At 38.8% G+C, this 25,007-nt stretch overlaps 1 protein-coding gene across 4 annotated transcripts in view; it reads left to right on the top strand.

Annotated features, from left to right (window-relative positions):
• Ctnna2 (catenin alpha 2) overlaps positions 1 to 25,007 on the top strand; it is a 1,082,633-nt gene that overhangs the window by 835,521 nt on the left and 222,105 nt on the right. For all 4 annotated transcript variants that reach the window (XM_021164215.1, XM_021164216.1, XM_021164213.1 and 1 more), the window contains one exon: positions 18,219 to 18,371. In XM_021164215.1, the coding sequence (XP_021019874.1) occupies positions 18,219 to 18,371 (153 nt within the window). The remainder of the gene's footprint in view (positions 1 to 18,218; positions 18,372 to 25,007) is intronic.

The raw sequence follows: 25,007 nt of genomic DNA, 5'->3' as shown, positions 1-25,007 counted from the left end.
TTTTACTGAGGTCACCTGAGCACCCAAAAAATGACTTGTCATTGGAATGAAGGATGTGCCTCTCTCCCAGGAATATCTAAGGGCTTAAGAACCATTGGTTAAGCTGGGCGTGGTGGCACACGCCTTTAATCCCAGCACTCCGGAGGCAGAGGCAGGCGGATTTCTGATTTCGAGGCCAGCCTGGTCTACAAAGTGAGTTCCAGGACAGCCAGGGCTATACAGAGAAACCCTGTCTCGAAAAACCAAAAAAAAAAAAAAAAAGAACTATTGGTTAGATGTCACCAAGCTGGAAATTACAGAAGCCTTAGGGTTTCTGTGTCAGGAACTGAGGTCAGAGATGAAATATCAAAACAGACATCTAGCTGGTGCTCTCATCTGCAAGGATTATCTGTGTGATGAACTACAGGTAGATATATAGACTTCTTTCTGTTTTACAAGACCTCTACCCCATTGGCCTAGATTAGAAAGAAACAGTCTGACTGATCGCTCCCAGCACCTGCTGTAGGAGAAAGTTCCTCCCACGTCTCAGTGTCAGATGGTTTACTTTACTCTCTCACCTCAGTGGCAAAAGGGTTGGCCTTTAAATTTTATGAGATGACACCTTGAAGTCCACACTCAAAGACCTATTTGAATTGTGGCATTACTTTAGGTTGTCTTGCTCCAAATGCACCTCTTCTTTGTGTTTATCCTGGTGACACCGGGCATTTATGGCACTCTAAAGTGCTTCAGAGAAAAAGGAGAGTTCTAATACTGCTGATTTACACTTCCAGGTCTACAGTAATTTCCTCACTGCCTGATTATAAGGCTTGGTTTAATTTACTCTACACATAATGTTTACTGATGCACATATGGTACCCCATTTCAGGAAACTATACCCAGAACAGGCATTTTTTTTTCTGTCATGCTGGAGCATGGAAAACTTCCTTCATAGACAGAAAAATAAAAAATGCCAAGAAATTAAATCAACCGGATAAGAAATATCCCTCAATAAGAGGGGGAAAGTTCATATTTGCATCTTGTTGAGTGAGTCCACATCTCTTTTCCTTGTTTATTTTATGTTTCCTTTTTTTAAAAAAAAAGAGGCCAGGTCTCGATCTGTAGGCCAGGCTGCAGTTGAATTTGCTATATAGCTGAAGGTCGCAACAATCCTTCTGCTTCAGCCTTCCCATGCCAGGTTCACTTATTTAGATACTAAAAAAGAAATGAGACAGTATTTCATGTAGCCTTCAACAGAGATGATCTTGATCTGCTCTCCATGTAGTCTCCTCTCAAGCACTAGCATCACAATCATGCACCACCAAGCCAGAGCTGACCCTACTTTAAAAGCTGCATGATGATCATGTGGTTATACGCTTCTAAAGAAAGGGTTTAGGTGTTTTTTCACAAACCAAAGACAGAGTAGGAATTGGGAAACAAGGAGAGATGAGGCCACACTGTTACCTAACTTAGGCTTACTCCTTGGCTGTCTTTGAAAGAAAAATACTGATTGTAAACAGGCACTCCTTGAGGACGAAGAGGCCTTGATGTCTTCCCAAGGTTACTAATAGATGTCTTGTAAGCACTCTACCTCCCTTTTTACCTCTTCCAAGATGAGTTCTGTTCTTTTCTCTCAGCTGCTGGTACCATTACCAGATAGTTTCAGTTTTATTTTAAGAAAAAAAAATGAAATAGAATCAATGATATCATACATACTAAACATTGGTATTGAGTTCATGCTACAAGATGAATGCCTTTCCAAAGTTTAAGATCCAATAACAGCTTCATTCAGATTAGTATGAGGGTTTTCTGCCTTTAATACCAGCATTGGGCATAAAAGCAGGAGAACTGAGAGTTTGAAGTTAGCCTGGGCTAGACAAAAAGGGTCTGAGTCTGATCAAAAAGCAATTCAAACAAATTTAGAGCTGTGCACGCATAAACTAACACAGACACACACACACACACAGACACACAGACACACACAGGCACACAGGCACACACACACACACACACACACCAAAACTCATACCCAATTCCAACTCTCATAAACAAAACCAAAACCAAAAAAATAAAAAAAAGAAACCAAAACGAAAACCAAAACACCGAACCCAAACCCAAACCCAAACTCAACCAAACCAAACCAAATCCAAAACCAAAATCAAAAAACCCTCAGAGCAAGAGCAGATTTACTTAGGGGGTTTAGTAGGAATTCATTGACAAAACTGTGCCATGTATTCTAAGATTAGCAATAGCTTTCAGTGATTTCTTTTGATTTTCAGATTACCAAGTCCTAGTAGAATTTAGACTTACAACCTAAGAAGTCACTGAGACACTGAAGCTGACCAGCTCTCTTCACCTGCTACTCCATGATGCCTATTTGTGCTTGGTGATGTGTGAGGGACAGAGAAGTCCAAGTGTCCCTTGATACCTTGTGACATTTGTTGAGACTTTTTCTTCTCTTGATTGTCTATTGACAATCAAGATTGACCATCTTGATAATTCTTCAGAGACCTATTACTATCAAAAAGTTTGTGTTCATTTTTTTGTTTTGTTTTTTAAAAACAAAGCAAAGTGTTTGATTTCCAATAGTTAGATTAAAGTTTGTACCAAGATGAGGCTTATAAGTTAGAGTACCCAAGTGGATTGTGAGACTTGTCCTTTTTAATGACTGTAGTCTTTAAAATTAGTACACTTTCATCTTAGTGTATAGCGTTTATTAAAACTCCCTTTATGGGAATAGCATAAGGTAAATATCAATTATTAATGAGTCCTGACTTTTTCTACAATAATCATTATAATAAGCTTCCTGGTTAATATAATCACTATTTTTTCTCTTCCTTAAGTCATGCATATGTGTGTCCAGTCTCAGACATGAAGTTGAACTATCTATGCGATTTTGATTTTATTTTGTTAGTCTTATGTGGGGGGGGGGGATGTGAAACATTTTCACTTTAGCTGGGGGATAGCTGATTAAATAAAAGAGATGAGCCAACTTGCCTAGAGGGTTTGGTGAGAAATAGTTGACCATATTGTGCCAAGTGTTCCCAAATCAGAGGAGAACTATTTGTTCTGAACAATTTGGAGATAAGAGAAGGTTCTTTTATCAGATCAGGGCTTGTCAGAGTTTGAATCATTAACCAGTCACAGCACCATCTTCTTTTCTTTCTTTTTCCATAGTTTCTATGTTTTACATGAGTTTCTATGTTTTATATTAGCACAATAATCCCATTTAATTGCTGGGGGTAGAACTTTCTATATGTTTGATTCCTTCAATTTTAAAGAGGATCAGGCTGCCTTAAATAGCTGCAGTTTAAACCCCAGTTTTTCAAAGGAGTAAAGGGCAAAGCAAGGTAAAAGTCGTGGGAGACCAGAAAAACTTGGGAGAGCTCCAAGTTCCATGAGCCGGGATGTCAGAACTAATGAAGCATTCCTAACGCTGAGCCATACCTCTGGACCCTCCCTTGAAATCTTTAGACTTAGTTGAGTGTGCCCTTAAGCTGTATCTGTGGGTGGCCAAATGACAAGCTTAAAGGGAATAGATAAGTTGTGATTTACTAACTTCAGGTAATCACAGATTGCTTTAGAATTTGGTTATGGCTGCTCCTTGAGTGTATTTGCTGAGCACTTGCACAGTCTGTAAAAACACCCACACCAATTGTTCAACTTAAGTGTAATATCAAGATTCAGAACCCATTGCAGGTCAGGACACATAGATTAAATATGCCACAAAACCTTACCAGATACCTTCCTAATTTACAAAGTTGAGGGGAAAAGCTAACAACTTTGAGTCTCAATCTTTTACATTTTAGTTTTCTTTTCCTGCCTCAATGCTTCTCATCCAAAAAAAGGAGTTTCATAAAGACAATGGGAATAATGGGTGTATTCGTGAAATGAGATCCAGAGAAAGAACAAAAGCCAACTGGGTCAAAGGAGGCTGGTTACAATAGACCATGGAGGGCCACTAGGAGTCTGGTTTTAATCTCCTTGTTACTATCCTAGGTAAAATAGATTATCAGTTTTCAGTGACTGTAGAGTCAATGGAGCTTGAAATATCATGAGTATTGCAGTAGCAACGGATGGACAGAACCAGAGGAACAGAAGACTAAAATAGACCAATGAAAATAGAACAGGTGGTGGAAAACTATTGCTGCCACCTCAAATCCTTCCATCTCTCTTTTATGAGAAATTTGTATCAATTCATTTCTTCTATAGCTGCATGGTTGATTCAGTATCTGTGATGGAGAGACAGTGACCCAGCAAAGCCAAATCTCTCTACAAAATGAGTCTTCCCCTCACTACTCTAGAAGTGAACACAGCTTGAGATAAAACAGGTATCAGAATAAGAGCGTTTAGTTTTCCTCAAACTAAAGCACTGTGAATCTGACTCCATCTTTCCTCTTCTCTTTAAATAGCAATAGCACAAATCGTTTTGTAGGAGTTTTACAACAGGAATGTGGTACAATAATTAGGGATTGCTCAGAAATGTAGGCTTTCTAGGAGAAATTTTAGAAGCTGTTAGGAATATAATGGTGTAGTACTGACTTAAATATTCCTTAAGACCTAAATATTGACCTAAATACCCCCCTAAAAACTAGCTTTCAAAATATTAGAAGGTCCCATGCAAGCTACCAAGGAAATATAGTAATCAACTAGCTATAATGTCTATTAACTATATCAGTGACCAGAAGGGCACAATAAACCTATGGATACAGTAGTTTTATGCAGTACTTTATGACAACCAATAGCTCTTTAATTGGACATAAGACATACTCCACAAGAGGGAAATCATACTTGATATTGGAAACCTAGCTAACTACTCAGTGCTATTGAAGTCATGATGATTGAAGGAGAATCTCCAATCAGACACTTACTAAACCAGTATAATTCTAATCCTAACAATAGTGGTGTTGAACCTTCCTAATGATGGCACCCTTTAATACAGTTATATTGTGGTGGCCCAAAACCATAAAGTTTTTTCATTGGTACATCTTAACTGTAATTTTGTTACCGTTATGAATTATAGTGTAAATATCTGATATGCAGGATAACTGATATGTGACTCCTGTGAAAGGGTCCTTTGACCCTTTGTGGAGAAACACTTCTAAATAACAATTCATCAATCTTTGTCATTATACCCACAGATAAGTGTAGTCCAAACCCATCATCAAAGAGATTTCTTGCAATAGATGAAGAGTACTACAGAAAACCACACCTAATCCAAATGCAGAGGGTGGAACACAGTCCCAAAAGATACACCTACAAAACACTCCCACACCTAAGGCTCAGAGAACATTGTGGAAGAAGAGGCAGAAAGACTGTAAGAGTCAGAGGATCAGGGAGTTTATTGTTGGGTCAGTCTCCTACCTGCAAAGTCTCACCATCATAAATCCCCAGGTATGAGTGTAATGTCATTAACAAGCATGTATATATATGTATATACATACATATATATATATATATATATATATATATACCTATATTTCTGTGTGCTTGTAATAACAATTAGTGATAAAGGAAGGCAAGAATGAATTTGAAGGAGAGAAAGGAGGGGTGTATGGGAAGATTTGGAGGTGGAAAAGAGTAGGGAGACATGTGGCAATTACATTACATTCTAAAAAACAAAAGATAAGACCTGAGAAAACGCAATGCTGTACAATAGTTAAAGACAGTAACTGAAAAACACGGCATGTAATAGCAGAACTCCATAGGGAGAAAGTAGTTCTAAGGTGCTTGGTGTTACCCACTATTGGAATAAATCAGGAGCGGGTGGTATAGGCTTCTAGAGGCTTCATAAGTACATATATCCGTGACATCACCACTATCAATTGGGTGCTTATTACCCTTCTCCCCTTATTCATCTACCCTTTTTGGACTAGTTACACCCAGTTGACCTGACATGCCACTCATCTGGAGAAGTAAGGCTTTGGCTGGGCTCTTCTAAGATGTACTTATATTTATAAGAGGATTTATTGAAGACCCAGAGGCACATGCTGGAATGTGGAGTAGAAAGTGCATATATTTATGGATCCAGATAACTGTACTTGCTACATATTTGCCAGGTGTGTAGTGTTGACTCTGTTAAAAGGGAGTAATAGATTTAGAGAATTACTTTCTCTATCTTGTCTCAAACTCTTCAAATGCCCCTTTTGTCTTGTTTGTTTGAGATAGAGACTCATTATTTAGCCTGGCTTGTCCTTGAGAGTGCTATGTAGGTCAGACTTATGTGGAAATTTCTGTGATCCCTCTGTCTCAGCTTTTCCAGAAGTGAGATTATAGGAATGTGCAACCATACCTAAATAGTTACTTTTTTGAAGATTTATTATTTTATGATTTCCCCATGTCTACCTGTGTATACTCACAAAGACCAGGAGAAGCTGTTGGTTCTCTTGTAACTGGAATTATCAACAGTTGTTGGCCATGTGCATGATGGGAACTGAACCTAGGTCCTTTGCAAGAACAGCAAGTACTATTATGACTAAATCATATCTATATCTATCAATCATCTATCTATGTATCTATGTATCTATCTATGTATCTATGTATCTATGTATCTATCTATCTATCTATCTATCTATCTATCTATCTATCTATCTATCTATCTAGATTTCCTCAGCTCCTTTTCACACTTATTTTTAAAGTCTTTAATCAGCCTGCTTTCAAACCAACCTTCTCAATAATTGTCTTTTTAACTGTCTATCAATTTTAGGGGAATTAAATCACTATTTGAACAGCATTTCTCAAGATTCCTGAGGGATCTTGCTGGGGTGAAGTTAACGTTGTTATGTAACTCTTGACTTTCCCACTTGATTTTAGCAGCGAATGCCCATTAACCAAAGGCAGTTGTTGAATACTCAGAATGATATATAGCAAGTTATTATTTCTTGATCCCTTTCTGTCCTGAGCAAAGATGTTAAGAAATAAAGCTGGTAGTGTGTGGTTCCCTAGTTGTAGGAGTGAAGAATGGAAAGGAAAGTGCTTTGAGAAATTTTTCCCAGTGGAGGTTCTAAGCAACAACCCCTCAATGTCCTAATGACGAACCAAAGTGTGATCTCACCAAAGTTCCCCTCTGAGAAAACCAAGAATTTTACTGGGCTTAATCTACAGAGCCTGAGGAGTGATACTGTCAGGAGCACGGGTGGACCTAATGCAGTTGTACTGGAAAGCCAACTGCATGTGATACTGAAAAGTCATACTGTATGTGGTATGGATGATGACTTCTTCATGCCTGTGCTGTTGGACTCCCCTCCCCATGTATTCCAAGACTATATAGTCTAGCCTCTCTCTATGGCCATGCACTATTAGGGCAGAGTTGTATATAGTTTGTTCAGAGGGGTGACTGAATACTCAGGTGAATAGGGGATGTTCTGCTCTAACCATCGTTCTTTGTGATATCAACAGTCCATAAGCCCAACTCTGATGGTCTTTTGCAAATAGGAGCAGCTGAACTAAAGAGTTTCATGGCAGCCTGGCTTACAGTGTAGTCCTGTACAACAGAGGCTGTCCTCAGTCCAGTTAGGATTTGTGAACTTGAACTTGTTGTTCTATTAACATATGAGTTGTATGTTAAAATCATACTTTCCTGGTTATGGTTATAGGTATATTCAAACACAGGATCTCCCCATTGCTTATTTAAACTGCACAGACAGCCCCATCGATCCTTGCCCAATAGGCTTTATCGTCTCTCTACCATGACAGTATAAGAAAGGTCAATGAACTACTTTTTAGGAAAGATTGCTACAGGTAGAAAAACTAAACATTCATAGGGTTATTGTGATAGTAAGCAAGCAGTTAAAGATGGGAGAACTTATAAACAGAATTATAAGTATTCTGTTAGGGCTTGGCTAGGGGATTCAAACTAAGAATTTGGTAGAAATATATGTTATACTCCTGACACCACCTAAAACCCCCCTGCTGTGGAAAGGCCAAATATTCTCCTCTAACTTAGAAATCAGTCAGTCTAAAGAATGTCAGGTCTGACAGAACCATGCAGATATCTGACAGGAATTCTTCAAAAGGATAGTCTTGAGCAATGGGACAGGAAGGAAATGGTAAAAAAAGATTTTATATTTCAGCACTCTATAAGCTGATTTACAGCTAACTTAACAGGAAGAGCCCATGCTTCACTCTACACAGCATTATTTATGAAGCCAGTAGGTTTCAGTTCATCACTGCAGATTCCTAGTCATAGGAGGAGACAGTCCAGTTTTCAGCTATGGGAAAACAATGTCATGTTTTCATCATCGTCGTCATCATCATCATCATCATCATCATCCTCATCTTAGTCAAACATGCTTGTTGGTGAACCAGGAGTTTCAGGTGTGTACTATTTAACTTTTCAGGTAGAAGGCCTACATGAGTGGCTACTAGTTCCTGTGAGATTAGAGGGATGAGAGAAATGAAGCCAGTTTCCTCTATTAGAGCTTTCTACTTCTCTTTAAAAGCAACAAAAAATTATTTGTATGTGCACCTGTATAAGCTTATATGTATCATTTATATACTGGTGCCTCTGGAGCTTGGAATATGGTATCAGATCCTCTGTTACTGAAGATACATATGATTGTAAGCCTTACTCATGTTGGTGCTGGGCATTGGACCTGGGTCCTGTGTAAGAGCATTGGGCTCTCTTAACCAGTGAGTCATTTTTCTAGCTCCATTTCTTCTCATAGGATTCCTGCCTCTTTACCATAAGCACATTAGCACATCTCTTCCTCTGTTTGTTTCTTCAGAAAAACTCTTAAATCTTCTTAATAAAAATTTTAAACATTTTCTTGATTTCCCTCCTTTATGGAACCATATTTTCCTCTTTGAGATCAGACCAGAGTTTTGTCACCATGAAGTTGAAGGTAAATAGAGACTTTTCCAATATTCTAGGAAAGGACAGCTACGTATTAAAGACATGTGGCATGTAAGTCCTTGTTCCCATAGATAAGCACTAGTTAATCCAGGAATGTTAAATGCACAGAATTGTTTCTTCAATGCGAGAGGTGTAGAACCTCTTTTCAGCCCACACAGCTGGAATTAAAGTTGTTTAACATCCTGGTGACCTTTATACTCTCTGTACAAAGGCTATACCTGATCTTGTCCCAGACCCTTATCATAAAATTATTTCTTTTCAGCCTGTTTCCTTAGCTAATCTATAGAATCTATCCTTATGGAAGGTGTCACTTTTACTTTGTAAGAGTTTCAAGGCAATTTCAAATGCCTGGAGCTTTGTTGTGCACATTGGGCTGAGTTCAATATCACAGAAAACATTTCTCCAAATTGTGTGGTGCTTAAATATGCCTGAAACAATCCACTCAAACTTTGAACCGACACTGGCTCTTGATTCCTGCTGAACTGAGCTGACTTCCTGCATCTCTCAAATAGACCCTCTTCTGACCCCTTGGGTCACAGGCATCCTCATGAGAAGACATGCAGGGGCTTTGTTCTCCAGGTAACTTAGAATACACAGTTACCAGAGTCTCAAGCAAGCTTAAGCATATGCTAATCTGGTTGGCTGGGGGGGGGAGGGGGAAGCCTGTGTTCTCCTTTTCTAGTACAGGAGCGGTTTCATAGTCATCAAAAAGCATCAGCAATTTGAACTCTGAACAAGACAAAAACAACAAAAAGCACAGCAAAGCAAACAAACAAAACAAAATGAAAACAACAAAAAACCAAGTACCCCACACTTTTATAAAAATATACTGGAGTGTAACTCTATCTACACCTGACAACTATCATGTCCCACAACAAAGGCAGACATCATTGGGTCATTTTTGAAACAATTTAGCTTTTCTTCTCCAGCTTATGAGTTACAGTGTATATTTATCCTTCCCTGGTACTCCTCTCCCATGAAATAGGGAAACACAGTTTACACAGGTCTGATCTGTTAACTGTGTTCTCTTGGATTTACAGAGGAAACGGTGATTATTTACATTGATATAGGCTTAATTGGGTAAAATAGACAGGAAGTGCTGGGTGATACCTTTAAATGTCTTGTCTTATGCAGTTAATATTTCCTTGTGCTTAAACAGTTGGAAGAAAGCTTTGTATTCTTGACTGCTGTCACACTTAATGAATGATTTTGTCAAGTCATTCCTTTCTGCCCTGTTTGATTGATAGCTAAATTTTGGTCTTCCAGCTTATGTAAAAAGTGTTAACTGTGCCTTTCAGCTTGTAGCTAAGGGCATTTGAACCGTTTTAGTAGACAGCTTACAGAGGAATTATATTGCCTGTTTAGTGGATGGGGTCAAAAATGTGACACCGTTTATCAGGGACACAAGTTACAGGGCCCATGAGCTAATAAAGGCAGTAGTGATGTGTCCTTACACTTACTGGATGACATCAAGATTAAGATATCCCTGGTCCCACTTGCTGAGACAACTGGATCTCAGCTATGGATATTCTTGTGTTTATGGACAGAGCATCCAGTTTATCAGCATGAATGTAGTTTGATCCTAGTAGGTATGAGAGTGAAAATCAAAGTTAGAGCATTAGGCTGAGTGTGATGGTATACATCTTTAATCCTCACACTTGGGAAGCATAGGCAAGCAGATTTCTGTGAGTTTGAGCCCAGTGTGTTATACACAGGGAGTTCCAGATTAGTAAGGACCACAATATTGAGACCCGGTTCCAAAAGACAAAAATAAAACAGCTGTATTGTCTGCATGCTATTGGACATGTTTTCCTTTCAAAAAATCTAGTCTAGAGTGAGGCAGATGTGGGCTCACTTGTTCCACCAAAGGCTTGAAGATTTCCCTATATGTTATAATTGTCACATCAAACCATGAAACATGGATGCTCACTCATTTCTGGGAGGAATCTCTTCTTCTTTGGCTTCAGCCCAATCAGAAGCCAGAGAAACCACTTTCCGAACCTTGTTACAACTTTCTAGTTTAAAAGAATTTACCAATCAGTGATCCACAATTGAAAAATAGTAAATATGTTATCTTTATGTGTCCATGATGCCAGGGCCCCCTTGGATACTAAAATCTGTAGATGCTCTCTCCTCTTCTATAAACTGGCATTATATTTGCAGATAACTTACATATATTCTTCTTTAATGAATCAGCTTTCTGAGACAATCCTAGCTTGTCCTTATTTTTTTATTGGGCATTTGAAAGCATATTCCTTATTCTGGGTGAAGCAAGTGTTAAATAGTTTTTGGTGTGAGAACATCCAGGGTATCACCTTCAGGTTACTTTCAATACCTAATACAATATAAATTTTATATAAATAATAGTGATGCTGAACTGTTTAGGGAATAATGATAAATGTATCCTGTACCTTAGCAGTACAGAGGAATTTTTAAATGTTTCCAAGAAAAAAATTATATTTAATTGTTTTTAAAAATCATTATAAAATGTATTAGATACTTTTTGAGATTTCTTTTAAACAAAATGTGTGTCTGTGGTTCTTCCTTTTTGTCTACTCCACATCTTACTTCTCTTATTCCTCCCTTGTAACTCCCCATCCCCAGACACTTCCTCTTTTAAGTCTCATGTGTCCTTTTACTTACTATTTATCCTTCCAAATGGTCAATTAATTTCTTTTGAGCAGAACATTGTTATGATATATATAGACTCTCTGGTTACAGAGAGCCAGCTGTGTAAGCTGTCTATTTCTGTATGCCTCTATCTCTGTCTCTGTGTGTATATCTCTTAGTCATCTATCTATCTATCTATCTATCTATCTATCTATCTATCTATCATCTATCTATCTATCTATCTATCATCCAGGTTATGAGTCAAGTTTTTTCCAAAGTCTTAAAGTCTCAAGAAGTCAGAAAGTGTCATGTGATTTTTGAGAATCATCTCTGTACTTCACTTTTCTCTGTAGAAGACCTTTGTTCCTAGGTTTTCTTTAGTTCCACTCATTAAGAGCTATATGAATATGTGTTAGCCACTTAATTCTTCTGCTTCAATTTTATCACCTCTGAAATGGAGAAAATGGTGACCAGCTCTCTCTCTCTCTTTCTCTCTCTCTCCCCCTGTGTGTGTGTGTGTGTGTGTGTGTGTGTGTGTGTATGTGTGTGAGTCCATGTGAATACATCTAAATATATGTAGGGTCTAAGCAGGACCTCTGGTGTCTTCTATCACTCTCAATCTCATTACCTTGAGACAGGGTCTCTAACGGAGCTGAAATCTCACTATGTCAGACGGACTGAGCTCCTTGGGTGTGTCTGTTTCTATCTCCCAATGCTGGGTACAAGTACATGCAACCATATAACTATGAAAGCATGCGACTATGCCCAGCTTTCTATGTGGATGCTGCCAAGTCATGTGAAGATTGTCAAGCTTGGACAGCAAATGCTCTCACATTCTGAGTCATCTCTTCAGCCCCACAGTCTGCTCTTTGAGTGAAAATAAGTTTTCTAACTCTTGAGAATAGTGACACAAAATAAGAAGCTCTAGATTAAGATTGTTAGTGTAAAATATAAACATCCAGTCTGTTTCTTCCTGCCCTGTCTTCACTAACTCTTTTTATGTGCTACATAACAGTCCGTACTTTCTGAATACACCCTCTATTCCCACAACCTTTTGTTGAGTCCCTTATCCTGAACGTAGCTGTTGTGGGCTCAGTTTTCTGCCAATATTTTTCGGCCACCAAGTCAAGCTGCTGCACCTGCTGGACTGAGGCCATCTGGAGATCCTCAATAATCGCTCCCATGAACCCCAAGGCAACCTTTTATTGTCTCTTCTCATGAAAGCAATTACCCTTGCCCATCATATAGGAAAAAGAGGACTTTGACTCAGCCCCGTGTGTGCTGGGGCAGAAAATGAAATCAACAGATGGAACTAAACACCTGCTCCTGTCCTCCTGGAACAGTTCTCATTGAAACAACTTTTTAACTAAAGATGATTTTTTCACCTATACAAATAAGAAATTATAGCCTTGATATTTTTAAATAAGACTCATGACTATAGAATGGAACAGGGCCTGCTTTCTGAAATAAAACTGCATTGAAATGACAAACTAGTCAGATAAATGATCAAAAGACTATTTCCAATACTTCTCTTCCACATTCCCTGACAAGGTGACTTGATGGCCTCTGGAAGTTATTCTCAAAAAATACATGCATAATCAATCTTGTATTGTCATGGCAGTGTATTGGAATAGCACCCAAGGAGTATAGACAATAGAAGATTCTGCTCAAAAGTCTGTCTGCTTTCCCTTATGACTGGCCTTGGTTCTTGGTGGCTCTGACTTGATCTAAGATGGCCAAATCTGTTCTGTTTAACATGTTTGCCACCCCTCTCCTTCAAATGATAATCAAGTGCCTCAGTTTTCTTTTCTCTTCCTGTGATAAAATACTCTGACAAAGCATGTTAAGGGAGAAAGGGTTTATTTCAACTCACAGTTCAAAGGTACACCATCTGCCAAGACAGGCAAGTCAAGGCAGCAGGAGCTGGAAGCAGCGGGTGACCTCACAACCAACCATAAGTAAACAGAGAATGGGGAATGCATGGTGCTGCTGCTGCTCACATTGTTTTCTCCACAAGATACAGCCCACTGCACTCTACCCAGGCAAGGGTCCCTCTGAGAATTATGTTGGGTCTTCCCACATAAATTAATGTAATCAAGATAAATGCTTACAGGTGTTTACAGCAGCTTATCTTGTAGTTGATTTCACCTGTAGTCAACTTGCCAAACCATCAAGAAAGGATAACTTGAGTGTTTCCTTCTCAAGGAACTGCAGAGAGCAAGACCTACAAGCCAGAAAGGAACATCGTGTAAGTTCTTCTTGGATCTAGACCACATGGCCAAATCAGTGTCTTGGAGGCTTGGCACTATGATGTAGATTTATATAGAATAGTTGTTAAAAGGTCATGGTAATTTTTAAAAAAATGTGCTTCATTTACCAGAGTTTCTCTCAGTGCTTTTTATTCCATTAGAGAGACAGGTTTCCTGACTTTTATTCTGACTGTTGGACTGTTTCTGTTGTCCTAGAGGGCAAAGACTGGATCTGGTGAAACTCACTCAAGGCATTTGCACATAGGTTCTCCAATAATGAATGGTTGTATTTTAACTGAACTGGCAGAGACTGGAATTCATGGGGAATTGGTGTAGGAGGAGGATAAACACAAAGCCTGATGGGATATTCATTTTTTATTTTTTTTTTAGGTTCTTAGTCCCATCAAGATGCACATGTGTCCTAGTTAAAATGAGTTTGCTTTGTGGGATCATCAAGATAATGACCAATGAATCTCATATTTCTCTTTAAAAGAATACAAATTGAGCAAACATGGTGATTATCTTCTTAGTGCTTTTCCTTTGGGTTCATAGATACCCTCTGTTCACCAGTGCCATACCAGGCTGGACCAGTACCTTTAGCATTACGGGAGCATGTGCACTTGAGGCACCTTGACTTATTAAAGTAGCTTTGGGTGGATTACGGCATTGACTAATTATCAGAACTGACCTTCACACTGGCTAAAATTTGCTTGACTTAATGAGGCTCAATTTTTGTCAAGCCCTCTAGGCTGGATGGCTGTTGGCCCAGTCACTTCGTTGCTTTGATCTTTCATTTTTAATATTAATTATAGCACAAAGCTTAAGGAACTGTGGTAAAATATGTCAGTAATCATGAAAAGCCTGGGGCAACTACATTCAAGGAAAAATATTAAGCCTTCAGAATTTTGAGCCTTATTTGAATCATACTCTTATACACCCAACTTTGACCTTGTTGGCTATGCCTTACATTGTAATATTTTAAAAAGTTAATACTCCAATTCTTAGTAGGATTGTTCTAAACATGTCCATAATGGGACAGATGCTAAGTTGCCAGCTCTTTTAATAAAGTACCATTTCATCAGCCTAGCCTAGACTCAGTGTTCACTTTATGTCTAAAATTCAAGGTGGTTGTAGATTTCTTAGAGACATAGATAATTATACCTAAAGAAAGCTCCCATTTCAAGGATGTCTAGCAAAAAGGAGAAAGCTTTTATCCAGTAGGAAATAGCAGGGTTGTTGAGTACTAGGTGCCTAGAGCACTGTGCTAAGAAAGATTAGGAAGCAGAATTGAGCTCAGCATAATGTGTGCTAGAAATGACTGGTCATGTGTGATGTGGCACAGGAAAGAAGAGACGTGTGAGAGCCATTTATGCTTTGGCTCATAGATTCTAGACTTGTCCCTTACAAAAAGAGCTCACTGTGTAGATATTTCTTTACAAATGTATACATTTTTCCATTTTCTACTCATATTTGAGTCTCCGAGTTTCCATTCTCTCCCCTACCCTACCGACTATTTTTTTTTCACTCTTTCACATTTTTCTTTTTTCCCCCTCAGGACTTAAACTTATGACTCAGTTTCCCCAGGGGAATAAGAGGATAGATATACATTTCCATACCAGGCTATATTTTGTTATTTTTGACCTTTTCTTTGGGGGTGGGGGATGGTAAGTCTCAGTACATGAACACTTTTTCCCTGTCTGCTTGGAATTCTCTTTTATGAGTCCTGGTATAAGTAGTTAAAACGGCTTTGACTTCCTTTCTTCAGGGATGCCTGGAAGCCATGTATTGAATTTCTTTTCCAATTTTGATTCGTCATCTTTTCTCACATCCCTTTAAGCCCTTGTCAATCTTCTTTTGACCTTTTTCCTTCTCTTCTCCTTGTAAGGCACTTGCTAGGGTGTTCATTCCTTTTTTTTTTTTTAATTATTTGCAATTGTGTCTTGAAATTTTATAATGTCTCTTTTTAAAGATTTAGTGTGTGTGTGTGCCCAGGAAGATCAATCTCCTATTTGGACTTTCTCCTTCTATTGTCTTTCTTGTTCCTGTCAAGTTTCTGTTGCTGTTTGTTTTCTTTGTTTTTTTAAATTTACACCCACTTTTCCCTTTTCTATGTGAAGCTTTGCTCTGCCAGAAGCTATGGTATGTTAGTTTGAATAGTTCACTGCCTGGTCTCCTTCATGTCAGAGACCTGGAGTACAGAAGCCTGGCGCTCACCCAGTGGAGATGCTGGGAACTGAACTCCATTCAATGAGAGTGCAACAAGTGCATTGAAACCACTGGGTTACTTTTTCAATTTTTAGAGGAGCTCTTATTCTGTAGTTCTGACAGGCCTGGGATTCATGATCTGGCTTCTCAAGTTCCTGGGAATTGTCCTGCCTGGACATCACAAGTACTGGGATCACAGGTAGAAGTCATGATGCCTAGTTTCCAATTGCCTCTTACAATTTGCATTCTTTTGCATTTTACATTTTGTCTATAAAATCTTTTATTTGATTTGAAATGCTATCTTACCTTTATTCAAGGATACTATTTCTGTCTTTTTTAAGTCTATTTTTCTGGTATAGTTTCAGTGTATATAGGGATAATCTACTCTTTGCAGCTTTCTGTGATGTTTTACTTTCCTCATGTCTGTAAGCAAATTCTGCCTGAGCAGAGATTGTGGCTTGGTTCCTGGGATAACCTTCCTAATTTTCCTATGGCTTACTCCTTTCACATATCTGTTTCTCTTGTCCCTGCAAGTTATTTTTTAACATATCTCTATTCATATCTTCTCTACATGAGTCACCAATGCTCTTGAAGCAGCTTTGGCAGGTTAGTTTGAAGTGTTCCCTGTATGGCCCCTTCAGGCCTTCTTTTGCTGTTTCTTTTCCTTGCCCAATCAGGACTGAATGCAAGTGGTTTCACTAGCCTGACTTCCAGCTCATTCACCTTTTGAGCTTCCTTGATAATGCTCTATGTTTCATAATATTATTGAATGACTTCAACAACAGAATATTGTGAGAAATTATTTGAATGTTGGCATATGATAAATACCCCTAAAAGATGACATTACAAATAACCAATGTCATCTCCAGGAAGTAATTTTATACAATTTTTTCCAAATGAGTATTGTAGTGACTTTAAGTTGACATAGTCTTTCTAGTACCGTACATGGAGAAAGGTCAAAACAGTTTAGAGGAGAGCCAAACAAACGCACACACATGCAAATACATTCCTTATGCTAATTAGTGCCCAAGAGAACAGGGCTTCATTCACATCACTTCTTCTGACCTGTCAGAGTGAGTATGCCACATTGTCAAAACTCTCCGACATCGTCCTGACTGAATGTTAATAAATTGATTTGGGAAATGTACAGATTGTTTAGCATCGTCTTTTGTGTTTATTTTTATTTGTAGCCCATATACGTTCAGATGATTATGAATAAAGTAGAAGCGAGGTGATTGTTCAGGGATAGTTTTATTTTGTTTTTATGCAGCTGCTCCACTTATTTTAATAGTGTGGGAATGGTGTGTAATTATGCATTGTTAGAAGATTCAGGGTTTGTTTATTCTTACCTTGAAACATAATTCTAAGTATTTTTTTTCCTGGAACATAGCAACTGCATCACCATAGCACCTGGGCTGGAATATTTTTATGATTGTCAGATGTTTCCTTTTTCCCTTTATAAAGCACAAGCAGTGGATGTGAAAAGGGCAGGAGGCCACACAGTGCTAAAGTTTCAAGGGTGCATCAAGGCTCAGCATCCCATGTGAAGTTCTCCACAATGGCTGCTTGGTACCTAGAGGTCTTCATTGCCGAGAAGCCTGAGCTCTTGAACTTTACCAGGACTCAGAGTTCTTAGAGCCGAATAGACTCTAAGTTCAGTGGAAGATGAGAACGAATCTTTGGTCAGTGTTTTGAGCTACAATTTGTGTATGTAATCTTCAAGAAGTAGTCTGTAAGCAGACATACATCGATTGACCTCATTTTCTTTGATATGATAAGAGAAAATTCAAAAGGGAGTTGGATTATTATTGTTGCAGCTGCAACTCTGTTTCTGTGATCATGATCCAGAAAAAAAAAAAGCCAGACTGAGGGGGAGAAAGGGTTTGTTGGACTTACAGTTCCAGGTTACCGTCAATTATTATGGCAAACACAGGGCAAGATGAAACCTAAAGCAACTAGTTCTAACCGGTCAATAGCAGAGAGATAATGAATATGTATTTGTTTCTCTGTTCTCATTATATGCTCCTCCACATTTATATAGTCCAGAATTCCCTGCCTAGGGAATAGTACTCCCTATGGTGGCCTGGGTCTTCCTCATATCAATGAGCACAATCAAGAGAATTCCCCACAGACACCTCCACAGGTCAATCTGATCTAGGCAATCTCTCATTGAGACAATTTTCCAACAGATCCTAAGTTGTGTCAACTTCTCAATTTAATCTTAACCATCACAATTGTTTACATTGTAATGAAAGTGTGATGGTGGTTTAGGAAGATTGACAGTAATATTCCTAATGTCTATCTGCTTTTGTTTTTAACTGCAGCTTCGGAAAGCTGTGATGGATCACATATCAGATTCTTTCTTGGAAACTAATGTCCCTTTGCTGGTTCTCATTGAGGCTGCGAAGAGTGGGAATGAGAAGGAGGTGAAGGAATATGCCCAAGTTTTCCGTGAACATGCCAACAAGCTGGTGGAGGTAAGTCACCGACTTGGAGACTCAGGTATCACAGTACAAGATGTAGGTATACAATATTTCTCTACATATGGATCTTGAAGTTTTAATAGACTGCTGCCTTGTAGTTTTCTTCAAAAAGCCACGTACTAGAAGCTTTGTTTTTTCCACTGTCACTTTCTGAGTATTCTCCTTTCAGAATAAACAAGTGATTAGCCACTCTCCCTTGCTGTGTGTCATGACTCTTCATACAGCAAAATGTCTCTGCTCATTTTTTCTGAGCAATAGGCAGAGGCTAGAACTGTAGTAGTGTGGATTCTCCAGGACTGAATGGTAGGTTTGATTAGGAGTGGAATTAAAATTTCCAGGTGGACAATTTAGAACGTGTTTCCTTTCCACCCTCCCAACTCCCCATCCTACTGCATGCATTAAAGCCTAGATTGTGTGAGTTTTACTGGAGAGGCATGAACACTGGATAGGGCTCTAAGGACAGACCATGGAAATTATTTAATCTGAGCCCAGCTTGCAGTGAGACTTTGGGGATAACTTACAAAAACTTGGATAAGGAGTTTCCTGCAGGAGCATAAATAAACCCTAGTAGCCTGATCACTGAAAAGCTGATCCCAGCATGGGTAAGGACCTCAGAAAATTGCAGACCTTAGGTAGCTTTATCAGTTAAACTTTGACCTCATATTCTTCAGCATGTCCAGAGACCACAGCAACCAGGGAAGGATTATACAAAGCTTGATGAGGCAGGGGAGAGAGGGAGTTTCTGAACATTCAGAAGAGGTTCTAAGGACCCTCCTACCCACACCTTCTACAAAGGAATGTCCAAAGATCTAACCTTATAAGGATTTTGTGAGGGTAATCACAGCTGCTCTGCTTTCAAGACAGAAATGACTATGTCATGCTAAACAGAGGTGTGTGTGTGTGTGTGTGTGTGTGTAAGAGAGAGAGAGAGAGAGAGAGAGAGAGAGAGAGAGAGAGAGAGTCCTTAACACCTGNAGAGAGAGAGAGAGAGAGAGAGAGAGAGAGAGAGAGAGAGAGAGAGTCCTTAACACCTGCCACATAGTGAATTTGTAGAGAAAAATATTTTTTTTTCTGAATAGCTGTTTAGACTACTGTGTACTGGAAGGTACACACATAAGAGCTAGATTCATACTGTCTTGAGGACAGTACTAATGTAAGTTCAGGATCAGACATATATATTATGAAGTAGAGAAATCTGTGGAAGTTTCATCATAAGTCCAAAATTATATCCAGTGATATTGAACAATTTCTGGTGGGGGGTGGGAATAATTGCTAGGCTGTCTGGATTTAGGATGTAAGTGGCTGTACTTTAGCCAAAACAGAATTAGTGATATGGTTTAAAGAAACAAACAAACAACAAAGACACCAACTTGGGATATCAATCAGGAGACGTGTGTGAATAGACTTGAAGGGATGATGATCCAAGAAAGTTTGAAGTGGTTAGAAGCACCAGGTCAAAACTTTCAGATCACAAGCATTCAGCACCTCTGATTCATAACAGGAATAACATCATTGAATGGATATTCAAATGCAAGCTGAAATGAAAACAGGTCAACCATTTTATTTGGGTGTCAAAGAGATGATGGAGAAAGAGTTTGGGAATTAAGTGTGGTGGGATGGAATGGAAGAAGGAGAAGAAAATATGATTACTGAATGAATGCTATATGGATCGAAATATTCATATGAAAGAAAATAGTATAAACATAGAGAAATACATTCCTATGTAAGGTATTGTAGTTTCTATAAATGCTTGTAGAATTTATAGAAAGTATGAATTGCCAGTGTGCTGGCAACAATGAAAAGCTTCAGTAGTTTGTGCATTCCGTACTGTCGATGCCATTAATTCTCTGCATGGCCCCATTTGAAACACACTTTTGGAATTCAGATGTGACATTCAGTACACATGAAGCCAGCGTGCATGAGCTGTCTTTTCTAATCACTCTTCCTTCTCTCATGACAGAGCACATTCATGATTTTCCCTTACTAGTTTTGTGTTCACCATGGATGAATCTAGCTCTTATGCTTGATCCCTTACTTGTGGCAGGTGAAGAGACCTGGGGTCCCAGAGCTGCTTTCCTTGCCTTAGTGGCTCTCCTTACTGATCATGGATGGCCTCTGTAGCCAGAAGCAGCTTGGAATATCTAAGTGTTGAAATGGGAGCAGGAACTAGAGAGTAGGTTGAAAGAAAGCAATTAATATGGTTTGTGGATTTTGTTTCTATTTTGAAAAATGATCTTTTTGAATTTAGAAACTTTTTAATTTCCATGTTTATAGTATTATAGTTTTACATGATATATAGATTTTAAGTTCATTGACCTTTTACGTTCATTTGCTAATTCTCTAAGTTTCTACCCTTTCAGAACCCAGGATACAAAATCACATACCTATAAATTATGACAGTGATATTTCTTCTGTATTAATCCTTGTTTTTCCTGCCTTGCATTATTATTGTGTTGGCCCAGGCTCTAGTACAATGTGGTGCTAACATAAATGTGTGATGTGTCTAGATTTAAGTAAAGAATATTCTCTAGTTGAGCATAGCTCTAGTAAGTTGAATTACTCATTTCCTAAGAGAAATATATGTATATGTATATGTATATGTATATGTATATGTATATGTATATGTATATGTATATGTATCTATCTATCTATCTATCTATCTATCTATCTATCTATCTATCTATGTTATAAATGTAGTCTGATGGATGGATGTTGCACTTAGTAGGTAGGCTTGAGGACCCGAGTTTGATCCCTGGCACACACAGAAGACAGGTATAGGAGCATGTGCCTGTAACCCAAGTCTGGAGGATCAGGCAGCCAGTTTCATCACCTCAACTTTGTCTGTCTCAAAAGTTAAAATAGGAAGTGACTGAGGAAAAACCATACTAAATGTGCCTCGTGGCTTATTTATACAAGTACATACATGTATATATGTGCCTATATACACACAAGTACATGCACATGGACACCTGCAAATATACATATAGTTTAAAACTGTTCATAAATAAAAATTATATGAAATATTTTCTATACTTATGAAATATATCACATTATATTATATTTTACATATTATATTTATGTTTGATATAAACATAACAATTATATATACATTTATATCACAATTATAAAGATGTGCAGACACACACACAAACACACACACACACACAAACACACACACACAGTCATGTCTAATATTTTCTTTTAAAAACATTTTGAGAACTTCCCTGCTAAAGAAATGCAAACCTGGGGTTTTATTTGAGATTTTTTTTTTTTTTTATTTTCAAGACTAATGTTTTTGTTTCTGTTTGGCTCAGTTTTGTTATGTTGCTTTTAGGAACTGTTTATTTGCATTTAACTTAAAGACATACACTTGATGAGACTACCCTTTATTACAAGTGTGTGACATGCAATACTATTTCTTCTTCATTTTTTAGTCCTCATCTTGCTAATGAAATCTATTTACCATTTTCTCTACATCCCACCCCCAGACATATTGCCTTCAGAGAGTCATGTCCCCTTCTGAGAATGAACAGATATCAGGAAGATGAGCTGGGTGACATGAGGAAAGGCACGCTTTTCTAAGTGAGCATCTCCTTTCACTAAAGCTTGCAGTTGGACTTCTATGCTGTGTCCTCCATACTGTCTAGAAAACGTTCTCATTGTTGTTATCGAAACAGGAGTTCATTATGTAGGCCAGTCTGGCTTCAGACTTCGGATTCACTAACACCTGTATCCAGAATGCTGAGATGGATGGCAGATGTACACCATCATGCTAGGCAAATGATTTCATTTTGCATTTCCTTCTATAATTTTTCCCAGTTGGGACATGGAGCCCATTGGAACCACTCCAGTATGTCTATAAGTAGAAACCCAGGAATGCAATGATGTAAGTAAGATTGAGTTAATCTTTGTTGTTGTTGCTGCTATTGTTGACAGTTTAAACCAGAGATTTGTGTTTTCACTGGTAGCAAAGGTTTTCCACATTTCAAGTGAATGCACGTATAAGGTATGCAGGGATCTTATATTTAGGCATCTCCAGCAGGTCAGATCTGTAAGGTTAGCTCTGCCTGCACTGAAGTAAGCAGCTGAGAGCTTCATATGTTTCTATAGTTTTCTGCATCTGGAGCCTTCGCTCTGTGCTGGTACACATGCCATCCAGTGGACATGCCACCCTGGGACAGCAGAGTCACCACTAGAGAGGGACATCAAGTCTTTAAAATATTAAAGGGCCCCATTGACCAGCAAAGACAGGAACCCCTTTCCTAGCTTAGCTCCATGACAATAATTTCAGTCCTTCTGGATTTTGTGACTTTGGATTTTAGTTCTATATAATTTCCCAACTGTTTGTTTTTTAAAAAATATATTGACTGGTATACTTTAGTTTAGCATATGATTTTCAGAGAAATGAGTGCATTTTAAAATGATTTTAAAATATGCTTATTTCTATTTTATTACATTCATTTATTCATTCATTCATTCATGTGTGTGTGTGTGTGTGTGTGTGTGCGTGCGTGCAATGTGCATGGCAGTGTATATAATGGGTGAAAAACTTGTGGAGTTATTTTTCTTCAATCATGTAGGTACTGGAGATTGAACTCAGTTCCTCAGGTTTGACAGCAAGCATTTTATCCACTAAACCATCTTGCCAGTCCAGAAACTGATGCTTTTGAATCAGGTTTGTCACAACATATCACACACTTAGAAAATTCTTATCATTTAGAGTAAATAATATAAGTAAAATATGAATAGGAAGGCTTTTTTGTAATTGAGTTGAGAAGGGTCATTTGGAAAACTTAATTTTAAAAAAAATTAATAGTATTTGTAACATTTTACAAAAATATAGATGAAAAATCTACTTGGATCTTATGACTGGAGAAATTCAGCAGGCAGATGAGCTATTTTCTAATTTCTAGTCCAGCTACTGCAGGACATCTCAATGCAACTAAGTAAAATGAATATGGGTATTTTCCCTGATCCCTAATATCCAGCCCCTCTGTGGGTTAACCAAGGACCCCAGGGCGGGATGACTAGCGATGTGCACAGCTCATCAGAGGACACCTGTTGGACCTCGTTTTGAAGCAAACTGAATGGGATTTTGCAGAAATGGAATGCAAATTGTGGCAACTCTCTACCAAAGTAATGTGCTAGGGGGTGGTGGAGGATGTAAATTGGGGGCAAAATCTGCATGGCAGCAATGAAAATACAAACTAATTTTGAAAATGAGATGCAAAAAGCCAGTGCAGCTGTCTTGAGCCTCCGCACTCACTTCTCTCATTGCTCGGCCGCTCTGTCAACTTGCCCAGCATTCCATCTCCCTAGCTCTACTGGTAAAGACAGCCTCTTGCTCTGTGCTGTAGGAAGCTGCAGAGGCTCTGGTTGGGCCTTTCTCCTTTGCCTGGACCCTCCAGTCCTTTTTGTATGCAGCAGATAGAGTGAGCTGGTTTCTGAATATCTCAATCAGATCAATTGCTTTGCTTGTCTGGGATCCTGGAACAACTGCCTGCTTTTCTTTGGAAAGCACAGATAGCTCAGTGGGTAAAGGAGTGCAGGTCAAGTCCTCAACACACATATAAATGCTAGGTGTTGCGCTTTAGCCCCAGTGATAATGAAGGGATCGAGTGAGCCCAGGGGCATGCAGGCCTGTCAGTCCAGCTGAAAACAGCAAGCATCAGGTTCTGTGAGAGAGCTTGCCTTGAAAAAAAAATAGACTACAGCAGAGGGTGATGTCTGGTACAGGCCTCTGGCTCCTACATGTGCACTCACTGACAAGTGCACACACACACACACACACACACACACACACACACACACACACAAAGGATCAACATGTTTTATCTATGTTTAGATATGAGAGCCTGTATCAGTTTATGTGTACCATGTGCCTCCAAGAGCAGCAAGAGCTTTTAGTCACTAAACCATCTCTCCAGCCCCAAAGGCCAAAATGTGTGCAGGCTTGTTTGATAACCCCCTTTGCAGCCTTCAGGCTCCTTTGTTTGGTAGCCCTGTTTTATTTCCCAGGCATCAGCCACATGAAGCCTTTGCTTTGTTGAAAACCCTTGGAGCTTCTTCCCACCTCCTTCTTACTCTCTGCCCTCTGTCTCACTTTCCCCTCATTCTCATTTCTACCTATTGTTCTGCTCTCTGAGTGTGTCCTGTTGGTGGGATCAGATCCTTGCATTTCTCACTTTCCTGGTATCCCATTTACTTTGGAATTGTAGCCATATAGCTCAACAGCTATATGATATGGCTCCTGCTAGTTTACCAATTCCCTTAGGGAAAGGACCATGCCTAATTGATTCCTAACAACACCCCTGCACCTAGCTGAGTGCCTGCCTCTAGCAAGAATTCAATAAATAGATGGTGCCCAAAGAAGGAATAAAATAATAAGTGCAGCTAGCAATGTTGCTAGCTTGCTGGCCCCTGAGGTAATGTATCTTAATAGTATGTCTGCAGGATGCTAAGGGTCACCTTAGGGATCAACTGTAAAGAAGCATTGTGCCTATTTAATGCTCTGATTTACTACCAAGGAGAATTTCAAGTCTGGGAGGAACCGATGTAGAGAACTGCTGCCTTCTCTGAGTAGAAAGTGCTTGCTGCTCTGCCTTTCTGATGCTTGATATGTGAGTTACT

This window comes from Mus caroli, chromosome 6 (assembly GCF_900094665.2).
Source record: "Mus caroli chromosome 6, CAROLI_EIJ_v1.1, whole genome shotgun sequence".
Lineage (NCBI taxonomy): Eukaryota > Metazoa > Chordata > Mammalia > Rodentia > Muridae > Mus > Mus caroli.
Note: the sequence above shows the minus strand (reverse complement) of the source record. Positions and strands in the feature narration are given on the sequence as shown.